This window comes from Trematomus bernacchii, unplaced genomic scaffold, assembly GCF_902827165.1.
Source record: "Trematomus bernacchii unplaced genomic scaffold, fTreBer1.1, whole genome shotgun sequence".
Classification (NCBI taxonomy): Eukaryota; Metazoa; Chordata; class Actinopteri; order Perciformes; family Nototheniidae; genus Trematomus; species Trematomus bernacchii.
Window position 1 is genome coordinate 1,193,040 of NW_022987739.1, and position 13,326 is coordinate 1,206,365.

The 13,326-nt window shown below is 37.4% G+C and overlaps 1 protein-coding gene across 1 annotated transcript in view; it reads right to left on the reverse strand.

Annotated features, from left to right (window-relative positions):
- Window positions 1-4,377: 4,377 nt before the first annotated feature.
- Window positions 4,378-13,326, reverse strand: part of LOC117496151 (gamma-aminobutyric acid receptor subunit gamma-3) — a 50,625-nt gene continuing 41,676 nt past the window's right edge. Inside the window, exons 7-9 of the mRNA XM_034147860.1 lie at window positions 10,856-11,008; window positions 6,042-6,241; window positions 4,378-5,090 (exon numbers count right to left, since the gene is read on the reverse strand). Coding sequence (XP_034003751.1) covers window positions 4,812-5,090; window positions 6,042-6,241; window positions 10,856-11,008 — 632 coding nt within the window. The 3' untranslated portion in view covers window positions 4,378-4,811. The remainder of the gene's footprint in view (window positions 5,091-6,041; window positions 6,242-10,855; window positions 11,009-13,326) is intronic.

A 13,326-nucleotide genomic window follows, 5' to 3' on the forward strand; every position in this document is an offset into this window, starting at 1 on the left:
GGCATTTCGTGTTGTAGTCACGACATTTAATCTATTGATTCACCAACACGATTTTCCCTTTTTTTTTTCGTGTCATACAGAACGATTTTAAAAGCAATGTATTTCTATTGGTAGTATGTTTCGTGCCTGCACCACGCTTTTTTGCCCGGTGGTCTTGGAAGACCGGAAGCTGTGTGGTTCATAAAAACATTTTCTTACTCAATATCAAGCCACGATTATTGTTTTTATTTTAAATCGTATAATGTCGGACTTTGTTTGCCGTCCATGAGGAAAATAAATGGGGCTCAGAGCCTCAGAATACTGAAATCTGTATTTTTAAATCTTTTTTTCCTTCTAATTTATTATTCTTTTCTAAATAACACACTGTTATTTACTCAACAATAACACACAATTATCCTTGTCTTTATTATTTGTTTAATTCTATAATATCTGGCTTTTTTGCCGTCCGTCAGGAACTGAATTTCCAAATAAAGTCACCGGAAATGGTTTAAGCTCGGTGATTGGATGTTTTAGCTGCAATGCACGTTGGGATATGGTGTTAATGCGATATGAAATAGAGTGGCGAAGTCCCTCCCCTTCCGGTGGACCTCCATGGGACCTTATTTCGGAAAAATTATGTATTGAAGTCAATGGAGAGAGAAAGATTATCTTTCGATCCCGTTTGAATTGTGCCACGAATTACACATATGATGTTTGTCAATTTAAAAGATAATTTTGCAAGTCAAAAAAAAAAAAACTGTGAAGTAACACATTTGTTTGTGTGAAACGCTCAATGAACTACATCTCTGGTCAACAACACACGTCACCAAGATGGCCGTCACTACTGTCTTGTCAACAAAACGATTGACTATCCTCACATCACCACAATGAAACACGTCCTGTAGAATGTCATGCAAAGCTGCCTGCCTGCCTTTGATTCTCTCTGAACTGCCTGGTCGTTTTAATGTTTAATGTCAACCATTTGTGCAGATAGCATGAAGTAGAGAAGATCGCTGATGCTAACGTTAGCGTTAGCATTTCTCCCCCAGGCTTAAATGGTGTATTATAGAATGATCACACCGGTGACAGTACTATTCAAAGGGTTCACGAAATATGACTACTACTCTTACTGTTTAACATATTGGGTTACTTAATGTTACTTCATGTTAAGGCTAATAAAAATGACAAGGCTGTAATGCTAACTAACGTGCTAGCTACTAGCTAGGTAGCTAACTTGATCAAGCCACTCCTGGTCCTTTCATCAGACGGGAAGCAAAAGAACGAGCAAGACCCATTGCTGGTATAATAACAACCTGGTACTAAGCACACAGGCATCTTGTTAAAGTTATCTTATCTTAGCCAGCGCCATATAGATAGATTATATCTATATTGCGCTGATCTTAGGTATCTGAATGGTGGAGGAAAACAATTGTGACATCCCTTACGCGACTCTGGGATTTGTAGTCTTTCTAGTTACGTATTTTTCATAGTCTTATATTTCAACAGTTTTACGACAAACTGTGACTTTTTTGACATGGAAATTATTTTTTAAGATTGACAAACATCATATGTGTAATTCATGGCACAATTCAAACGGGATCGAAAGATACCTTTTCTCTCCCCATTGACTTCAATGCATAATTTTTCCGAAATAAGGTCCCATTACCCGGAAGTAAGTGGGCGTGACTTCGCCACTCTATAACTACCAACAGAATTGCGTTGCCAGGCAACAGCTTGGGGTGAAAACAGTATTTCCGGTCTCGAAGTTTGCATAGTAATCTGCAGTACTCAATACTCATCAACTAAAAACATCAGTTTATCCTTGTTAAATACACAACATTGATTGGTTTAAATTGTGTACAATGCTTTTGTGTTTTCCCCCTTCGATTCGGAGAAACAAATAGTTTTTTCGCTGTTTAGGATGGCCGAAGACACTACACTACCCATAATCCTCAGATATCGTTTGGGACTACAGTCCCTTTGCTTGACAAACCCCGTGATTAGTCCTCAAGCTCTGCGATTGGATGTTGGAGTGGCAGTGCGCCAAGGTTACGCCGAGCATCAAACAGCTCTATGAAATGGAATGAAACCACGGCAGACTATCCAAAACTGGACTCGAACGCCCCCCCAGAACTACACATGGTGGCTATTGTGTTTCGCAACATGTTCTATGGCACGTCTCTACTGGGAATTGTAGTTTTAAAATACGTTTTTCCCACAATTAGAAGTTGCCAGTATTAAACTGTGTACACCCCTGGAGGTTTAGGGGATAAGAAACACATTGGTGTTATCAAATTTAAAACATATAATTAATAAATGGGTGAAAATTGCTTGTGTCCATAATGGGCAGCATTAATATATACCCACATGACAGCTCATTGTTACTTTGTAATTCTACTCAACTACAATTCAGAGGTTAACCTTAAAAAACTGTCAAGTTTAAAGTGTTAACACAACAAATTATACTTTGTATTATTAGTGTAGGACACTTATGTATGTATAACATCTGAAGATGTGTAGTTGTATTCATGTTTTCACATAATTTTACAGGATATTGCTATATTATTTCACATGTTTTACTTCTACACATTAATATCTGATTTGTAAAACGTCACAGACAGAAAGGTATATCCGTCATTTAATGGTAAGCTATTGAAATTCTGATTCCATAGATGTGTCTCCCATCACCCAAAACCCCTGACTATTCTCTCAACTCAGTATTTACATTCTTATATTCAAAGAAAATCAGTAATATCTTTAAGAACTACAAGTCCCTGTCTATCAGCTGTGCACCGTTATGGTGTAAATATAACCTATCTACCAATTGGATCAAATATAAAAGTCAGCAGAATTACTATTGATACTGCAAGGAGACGTATTGTGTGAAGAGAAATTTAAGATGTTGTTTAATTGCTGATATATTTATGATCCACGTCACATATTCAGTTTCGGTGGCAATTCTTCCAGTTTGTCCAAAGGTCTTCTAATCAGGGCTCTATACATAGAGAACTACGGCAGATATGTAATATTTAATGCAGCCGAACCGTGTATTACAATGCCGTTATGTGATGACTTTCAAAGAGAAAAGCAAGCACACTCGGAATAAAGTATTATTTTCTTTAAATGTTTTCAGATTTCATATCGCATAAACACCATATCCCAACGTGCATTGCAGCTAAAACATCTTGAGGATCTTGGGTAATCAGTTCAGTGGGTGTGTATCGCCTACGTCTGTTTCCGGTGACTTTATTTTGAAATTCAGTTCCTGACGGACGGCAAAAAAGCCTGAGATTATATAATTAAACAAATAAATAAAAACAAGGATAATTGTGTGTTATTGTTGAGTAAACAAATTAGAAGGAAAAAAATATTTAAAAAATACAGATTTCAGTATTCTGAGGCTCTGAGCCCCATTTCTTTTCCTCATGGACGGCAAAAAAAGTCAGACATTATACGATTTAAAATAAAAACAATAATCGTGGCTTGATATTGAGTAAGAAAATGTTTTTATGAACCACACAGCTTCCGGTCTTCCAAGACCCCACCGGACAAAAAGACGTGGTGCAGGCACGAAACATACTAATAGAAATACATTGCTTTTAAAATCGTTCTGTGTGACACGAATAAAAGGGGAAAATCATGTTGGTGAACATGAATCAATAGATTAAATGTCGTAACTATAACACGAAATGCCGTGAGACTGGGTTGAAATATCATGCTGTATGTGTATTTTTAACTTACCCCTTCATATAAATCCAGGGGAACATTGTAATGCAAATGTTTCCTTCAGACAGACCCAGGCTAGCTGTTAGCCTGTTTTCAGTCTTTGCGTTAGCTAAGCTACAGGCTGCAGATTGGCTAAATAAATACAAATATTTGCTGTTGTACCCAAAGCTGTTAGCATGTGGCTACATCAGTGAGAGATTTTTGCCTAAATGGACAGAACACTGCATATCAATCTGGAGAACATAGGAATGGCCTTACATTTGTTTCTGTAGTATTAGCTAAGCTAAGGAGCTGCTGACTAGCTTGATGTAAAGCATAGAGACATGAGAGTTTGTATCAATTTCCTCATGAAGAAAGCCAACAAAGGTACAACATGGAGAGTTTTTTGACTAATTTAACTCATTGATAAAATAACCTCCTATCCTCTAACATAAAAATGATGCTAATAAAACACGTTTCATGTTTCTTTCTGCTGTAAGTTTTATCTTTTGGCTCTCTTCCCTGGGAACCAATGTATTTGTTATAGTGTATAGGGCTCTGATAGTGAGGAAGAATGAGTCAGTATGAAAAGATAACAACCTAAAGATTTGTCATGTGGTTCTTATACAAACGGCTGTTTTATAAATGTAACTCTGAATGAGGACAGCCATAATCAGTCAAAGCCAGGCTCTTCTATTTTTTTTATTATAAATCATTACTCCCTGATTATTGTAGCAGATAGTATCTACCCCTCCGGAGGAAGGCACTATGAATGGTCTGAACGTCCTTGGATTTTCATCAACTGGATTTGATGGATGGCTGGATAATAACGTTCCCTACAAGACGAGTCATCATCCTGATTGAGAAGTTTGGAGTAGCTTCTTTTTCTTCACATTCGCACACAGTCCATCCTGTTCTCCGTCTGTGTTCTGCATATTGAAGGGATTCAGTAATGTGCCGTATTATCGCACCTGAAGTCAGAAATCACTGCGAGGCTCTGGCCTGAAGACGCACACGTTATCTTTCATCTCCAGGTAGCTGCTTCAGGTAGCACTTATTTGATGTTAACTTTTTATTAACCTTGAATCTCCTCCGTTGAACTCCTTGTGTTGTGACCCCGCTGTGGGCTAAAGGTAGAGATAGCCAACCCAGTAAACGATGTTGAACAGCAAGAAGGAGGTGGGAAAAAAGACACGTGAGTATGCGTCCAGTTCGAGTAGATCTATGTGGACGCGTCCTCTCCTCCACCCTCCTTCTTTACACTCCTCCAGGCAGCAGAAGAAGCTCTGGCAGTCTTTCCCGTCCAGACACTCGTAGACACAGGCGTCCTCGAAGTCCTGCCAGTACAGGGAGTTGTTTAACGCGATGACGGTGTGTGGCGGCCTCACATCCAGCACCGAGTAGTTCTGAGAAAAAGGGGAGACTTTCTCAGACTTGAAGAAGCTACATAGCTATAATTGCTATGTTATATTTACGTAATGACTGTGATCATTTTGAATACTTCCTTTGTAATACTGATACTCAGGATCATGTCAGGATGGTTTACTTTACAGGATGATAAAGATTACATGTAAATAAGCCGGAGGTGTTCTAGTCGAAATGCTACCTCCACAATCCGACTCAGATAAGCGGTAGAAGATGGAATGATTAGAAAAACTAATAGTTTAACAAAAATTTGAAGTAACTTGACTGGTTGTAAAATACCCACATGTTTGCAAGTCTTTTTTTTTGCCATTTGAATGTGTCATTAAATACTGACACTGGCACTGTTTGTGCCATAACAAAAAAATACATTATATTTTAGTTACATTTAAATATTTTATTTTATTTTTTGGCTGATGTATGACCTGTAATTACCTTCATTTATTGTCATTTTTTAGCTGGCATATCTGTCATAGTTTTAGGGTGCTTTGATCATATATTTGACTATTCCTTTTTCTTGTAAGGTAGTGTTAAACAAACTAGATTCATCCCATTATTAATAAAGCCTATAGTTAGAGCTGGTTACTACATTTGATGGGATTTTACTTTTTTTTGCGTTTTTTCTGTATTTTATTTTATTCCATTACATTTTTGTATTCTACATTTATCTTGTAATCTTTTTTATATTGTCATTCGTGTTTGTTGATCTGTAAAGCCCACTGATGTGTTTTGTGACATTGGGCTATATTACAAAAATGTGATTTGATGATAAATTGTTAGTTGCATTGCTTTAAAGTAGCTGCCATACCATTGTTAGTTACACTCCAACAAAGCAAATTGATTATGAGTCCTCTATCATGTGATTTAAAGGCATATTTATCATGAATATTACATTTACCGTAAATAAACAAATTGCTAATCGTAGTCCAACTCACTGTTCTTCTAGGTTCCCTGCAGCGTGGTTTCTTAACGCTGTTCGAATAGTAATTCAGCGTCGCGTACTCCATCAGCGCGGCGAAGACGAACAGGAAGCAGACGGTGACGAAGAGGTCCATGGCGGTGATGTAGGAAACTCTGGGGAGGGACACCCTGGCCATGCTGCTGAGGGTGGTCATCGTCAGGACCGTGGTTATTCCTGCACGGGAGGAAAAGGGGACCTATCATGCAAAATGCACTTTTTGATGTCTTGTATACATCAACATGTGTCCCCTCTGTGTGAAGAGATTCTGAAAGTTTCAGGAAAAAAGATTCTCTCTTTTTGTCCTGATCCATTTAAATAAAAACCTGTCTGAAAATGAGCTGATCAGATTTTGGCCACTTTATGATGTCGTCATGATTTTTTGGCTTGTGTAACCATTAGCCAATCACCAACCAAGGTAACCCCCCCCCCCCCACCTTATCACCTGAATCTCCTCCTTGAGCACCATTGAGTTCTTTTTAACCAAATATCTCTCAGAGGGGCGTGGGGAGGGGCTCCTTATTTTCATCTAAAGTAACAGACAGAGAATCAGCACTTTTGAAACAGGTCTGAAACAGAGGGGATTATGGGATGCTGCAATGATCTGTTTGGTATTTCAGCCAAACACTTCAGAGACATGTTTTGTATGTTTCTCAGCTCTAATTATTGCACTCAAGTTGCTATTCAGAACAATGGAGTATCAACAAAGAAGTGTTGGCCTGGATAACATCTGGCAATGATCTGTTTGGTGTTTGGAGCCAAACACTTCAGAGACAGGTTTTGTATATATCTGAGACCTATAATATATTGATGATAAACAGTATAATAGGGGACCTTTAGGACATGCTGCCAGGGAATAATACGGAGTTTGAACCTGAACCGTTTTGTGAAACTGAGCTGTCTTTAATCCCGACCGTCATTTTACTGAAAAAGATTGAGTGAATGCTGGATTATGAATAAAATGAAATTATATAAAATCATCTTCAAATCCTGCAGTGTTTGTCTGAAGATCCTTCATGATCTCTTTTATTCAATAGCATAGTACATGTCTAAAAGAAGAGAAAGCTGACAACATGAAACTCTTTTAACAGTGATTTTAAAGTTATACTGTAAAAGCTAAAGAGGTTTTACGTTGAGAAAAGTTATTTTAGTACAGAGAACACTTTGCCACATTCGTTGAGCTCTATTTGATATTTAATTTAATCTTGTTTTATACAGTACCTTGTCTATTAAGTTCTTATTTTTGGGGTATTTTTCTGAAGCGCATGCGATTTTCTTTTGGATCTGATTCCGTTACCTTTAGTACATGAAAAATACAGATTGATTGCTTAATATTTATTATATAGAATATATATAATCACATTGCAGCGTGCTCTCTGTATTGGAATCATGTAAAATGTACAAAAAGTCAGTAAAACTCCACATAGAGGACACCTGTAATGAATATTGTCCTGAATATGAGTATTATAATAACATATACTGTAGGGCTATACAATACTCATTAACAAAAAAATCATTATGGGGTTGTCTAAAGTGATTTCAAATTTAAAATCCAACATCTCCGTCATAGTAACCTTGTCTTTATGTTAGCAAAGAGATGCTAAGTGAGAAGCTAACAAATCTTTTTTCTCTCACAGCAGATTTTGTTTGTGCATTCAGATTGACAGACAGGAGAAACACCTCCTACCTGCAGCGTCTCTCTACTGTATGATCATTTTTTGTCAGCATTGGAGAGATGTCTATCAAAAAACACAAACATCTGTGACTGTTTCACCCTGTTTCCCATGGCAACAAGCTATTTCAGGCGGACGCTCTCACTGTTCCTCCAGCCGCAGCTCACCAACATGATAACACTCACCTTTCATAAGTTAACAGAAAGGCACTTACATTTACCTACAGCGTAATGTAGAGGACATTGTGATGTTTAGTATGTAATGCATACGAATGAATGGTTGAAGAGCACAACATACATGAGCTCTTTTAAACACATGTGATTGACAACTTCTTAATAGTAGTGGTTATAAGTACTCAAACCTGAGTACTAACTACAGCAGCTAAATAAACTAAAATAACAATATTTATATACACATAAGAAGCTAAAAGGGCCCTATTCTGTAGTGTCTTGCATAGGTTTTTGCGCATGTAAATGGTCTGCAAAGGATAGAATCTCTGTGTAGCACTTAGTAAACATATGACATGCTTCTACTAAGAGCTAAGAGGAAATCGCACATTGATGCAAATGATTCAGGACAAAATAAATGTCATTTTCATTTGTAAAAGCAGCTCTGTCATTTGCACATACTATCACAAGAGGCACACTTGTTTTTTTAGTAATGTCAGTCTAAAAGGCCAGGGCAAACACAAGCTCACTCAAACATGTGTAAAATATATAAAAAATAAATAAAAATAACCAAAAACAATTAAATACATTACCTTTACAAGAGCGATCCACAGGACTGCACAACAGAGAGCATGCACAAAAGAGACAAATAAAAAAAACAGAACAAGATGGAGTGACTCTAATTAAATGACAAACATATATTCATGCAGCGTGGATCAGTGGTGGGAAGTACAAATACTCAGTACAGTACCTAAGTTGAATTTTGAGATACTTGTACTTGAAAATGTACCTTTTACGCTACTTTAGTTACATTGCAGGTACATATAATTAATACAAATATATATCAACAGGTGAATGATGAACAATTATACATCAAGATCCCTGGCAGTAAAAATGATTAAAATAAGCTTTGCCCTTACTTACTGCTAAATTAAAATAATGAATAACGATATAATATATACTAATGAACGATTATTGGTTAATAACTATAAACCAGTGATATAATACGTATTATAAAACGGAAAAGTAAAATCAAGCAATCTGATTGGTTCTTCTTAGCCGAGATATAATGAGCGTATACCACGGGTAGAATTGTAGTTACTTTTCACAACAAGTCAGTATCCCTCCGCGTCTGAGAAAAGCTACAACCGTTACAACTGTTACATTACGTCCGTTACGAAACTAACTAACTAACAACGCTTAAGATGGAAACATGTAAGGGATAATGTGCAGCAAGGACTTATTGACCGTTGGGCCAAACCACGGCCCTTATTTAGCTGTGATATAATGAGCATATACCACGGCCTGTCGTGAGCTATTGCTTAATTATATTATTCTTAAAGTGGTCATTCTGCAGACGTAGTTTCAAAACTTAAATGCTAATACTGTTGTACTTTTACTGAACTAAGATGATCAAAAGGCATACTTTTACTTTAACAGAGTATTTGTACACTGTGTTGAGAACTTTTTCCATCACTGATGTAGATAAACGATAAAGATAGAAGCATATTCAAAGCAAAACATGATTAAAGAGTGCAAATGGAAACCTGATGAGAAAAGCCTTGACATGAAGACTGCATCTGTACTTTCTCTTATTTGTATTAGCTTAAGTGTAAAGCATAGTTACAGACATAGAGCTACAGTGTGGATGGACTATAGAATAGAATAGGTCTCTTTAATGGTCTCACATGCAGAGCACACAGCACACAGTGACATGTGTTCTCTGCTTTTAACCCATCCTGGTACCAGGAGTCTAGTACTAGGAGCAGTGGGCAGCTATTGTACAGCGCCCGGGGAGCAATGGGAGTGAGGGGGGAAGGGGGGTGTCCGGTGCCTTGCTCAAGGGCACCACGGCAGGGCCCAGGAGGTGAACTGGGACCTCTCCAAGTAGCAGTCCACACTCCATATTTTAGGTCTGGTCTTGAACCGGCGACCCTACAGCTCCCTGTCCAAGCCCCTACTGACTGAGCCACTGCCGGACTATATTGAGTAAACACATATATCTTAGTCTCTGTGAACTTCAGCTAGTTCACAGTTGTGTAATTTGAAACGATTGCTTAATTTCAAGGAAGTCCGAGAACATGGTAGAAACACCAGCCGCAGATAGCAAAACAGTACAGTTATATAACCAGCGTTTAAATGAGTAGACACTGCCTATAACAGGAAGTGATGTAAGTCATGTAATATCTGTGACTACTAAAGACTTTGCAAAATGACAAAATGCTGGTTTTCCTTGCAATTAAAACACGTCCATCTTAGATGATCCTGTCTCCAGTCTCTTTCTTAAGATTTCAAGACCTTTATAATAATAATAATAATAATAATAAAGCTTTATTTATATAGCACTTTTCATACAACACATGCAGCTCAAAGTGCTTTACTAAATGACACATCACAAGTTAGAAAACAAACAACAAGAAATTCCCCTCAGATTATTTGTTTAAGGCACATGCAGCAAAATATAACATTTCATCAGGTTAATAGACACAAGGAGGTAAAATGTATGATAATACAAATTAAATAAAATAAATAATGGTTTCTCTCTGACAGATAAGACAAGACAACTCAATCAATGCAACAATATAAAATATAAAACCCCATAAAACAAAGTGAACATATACAGCAGGTACAACAGAAATAACAATTAAAAGATAATAGTAATACAAATGCCATAATTCTAATAAAGGTGAAATGATTAAGAAATAAAAAAGAGCAACGTAAAAATAAATATTGCTATTGAAGCATGTTAGATCAATAAAATAAGAAAAAATCCTTTAAGACCTATAAAATAAATAAAACAATATAAAAGGTAGGTAAATAATAAAGACTAAAAGAACATTTAAAATGGGGGGTTGCTAATAAAAAGCTAATCTAAAAAGATACATTTATATTTTATACATTTATTTGGCCTCAGAAGACACCACAGTATCTGCAGAAAGAGAAAGCGGTACCTAAAGCGGTTCTGGCCGGCGTGGCGTCCTTCTTGATCCAGAAGGAGACCCAGGACAGGACCACGGTGAGGATGCAGGGGATGTAGGTCTGGATGGTGAAGTATCCCATCCTTCTGCTCAGGTCAAAGTAAACGGTCATCAGCACGTAGTCACCTGTGTGAGAAAACAACACAACTAGAGAAGTAGAACCCGGAAGTGAGTTAGCATTTGACCACTTCCGGTTCCCTCGTCTCAGAGCCAATGGGTTTTCTCCGTAGGGTTTTGGAAAACAGCTGGAAATAAGGTCTGTGGTTGACACAAATTTAAGAGACAGATCACGTTTTGTTCTACGACATTAAATCCATCAGCAGTGACCCCACTGGTGATTTTTGAAGAGTTTACGTGTCTGAAAAACGATGGTTGTTACCAAGTGGCTGAATAGGACTACAGAAGTTGTCGAGGACGTTGTACGTCATTACGCCGAACACGTAAACACCAGTGAGTGAGTGAGTAACCAGTGAGGTAAAGGCACATCTTTATATGATCATTATAGTTGTAAAAAAATAAGAGAATAAAGTAAACAGGAATAAAATACTATATGACAGTAAAAGAAAGTTGTTATTAATAAACAAGAATACAGTTTGAAAGGAGAGTGATTTGTAAAATATAAAGAAAAAGAAAATCTGCTTCCAGTTCTGTTTCATATGGGTGTTGAGAGATGTATCCATAGATCTCTGAATGTTGCTCTCAAAGTGCACCAGATTGATGCTTTTAACTTCAACATTAAAAACAAATCTTCCCGGGGGAGCATGCCCCCGGACCCCCCCCACTTAAATCATGTCCACATGGATAGGAAACTAAATACATTTGCACACATCTTGTGTCCAATATCTTTCTGTTTTGGTGGTCATGCCACACCGTGCACATGCATGCATACGCGTGTCATGGTAAGATATCTGGATTAAGAGGTTGCTTTTTCTTTGCACAGCATGAAAGAAAGGCCAAATGAATGGGCTGTGATTTTAGTATTTTTAAGCAGAGGTCAATAATGTGCACGTTCCTCGGAGGATGTTGAAAAAATTGAAATGGCCCTTGAGAGGAAAAAGGTTCCCCACCCCTGCTTTAAAGTGTCCTCATAAAAACACTTAAAGAAGCGGTAAGGATGAGTCAGCTCTATTCAGCTTCCTCTTAGAGAGTATCTTATCAGTGCTTTCTCTCTGCAACCAATATCACTTATGAGTACTTGAAGGGGAAATGCAATTTTATTAAAATCTGTATAATTTAAAGGGGACCTATGCAAAATGCACTTTTTGATGTCTTTTATACATAAATATGTGTCCCCGGTGTGTCGGGGAACTCACGCAGCGTCAGAAAATAAAACCCTTTCTCTTTTACTCAGTACCCACATCTTTTAAAAACGGGGGTACAACGAGCGAATACCAATTTGCTGCCGATATTACGTAATTTCGGATGGTGGACCCACAGAGAGTTGCTATCAGAAACAATGCCTGACGTGTGTTGGACGTAATCTCGTCTTTGTTTACATTAGCAAGCCTCGCTAACACTCAGAGCTAACCTGTACTGTAGAGCACGTGTTTAAAAAGCAGGAAATTAAAAAAAAGGAACTCACCTTGTGGTAAACTCGCAAAAGAAAAAGCATTTGAGCTCCATACTATTTCAGAGATAATCCTTGATGTGGTTTAGAACAGGATGGCGTTTTATCACAGCAGAATTATACTTTATCTCCGGTAGAATTCTGATCAGGCATTAGCTCCGCCCCCTCTCTTCTTTTTTTTCAAGCTAAGGACCCAAGATCCGCGTTTCTCTAAACAGGGCTGCAATAGAGGGATATGAGGGATGTCTAAAATGCATGATCTGTTTGTATTTTGAGAAAAACACATCACAGACATGTTTTTATATATTTTTCTATATCTGAGACCCATAATATATGCCTCAAAATAGCTTGATAGGTGCACTTTAAATGATCAAATGGATAGAAAATAAGTCTGCAAAGAAGCCTTCTTATTTGGCAATTTTGTTTCCAAACATGGTTGGTTTCAATGACACATTTAGAACTTGTTAAGAATGGGTGAAATAAAGTCTAATATTGTATATTATGTATGGTCAACACTGAGTCTGCCTTTCCAACTATCAGATCGAAACAATGCAATATTTCAAATTTGGTGATCAGATTTAAATATTTGATGTTGCATCACTGAACAGGAAGCAACAGCGACATTGCGGTCAAGTGGTCAAGGGTTTATTTGCTTTAAGTATTATGCCCTGTGCATGGTACACTTTCAATTAAAATCTCCTGAATTACTGAACCACCTGTTTATTCATGTGGAACAGACATGTATGAACACGTCTCTGAACGGAAATGTCAGTGAAACAGTCTGCAAAAGAAATTGTATGCAATGCAAATTCAAAGGGTTTAAAAACACATTGAATGCAGTGGTGACAACAGAAAGAAAAACAGGTAGACATAGACA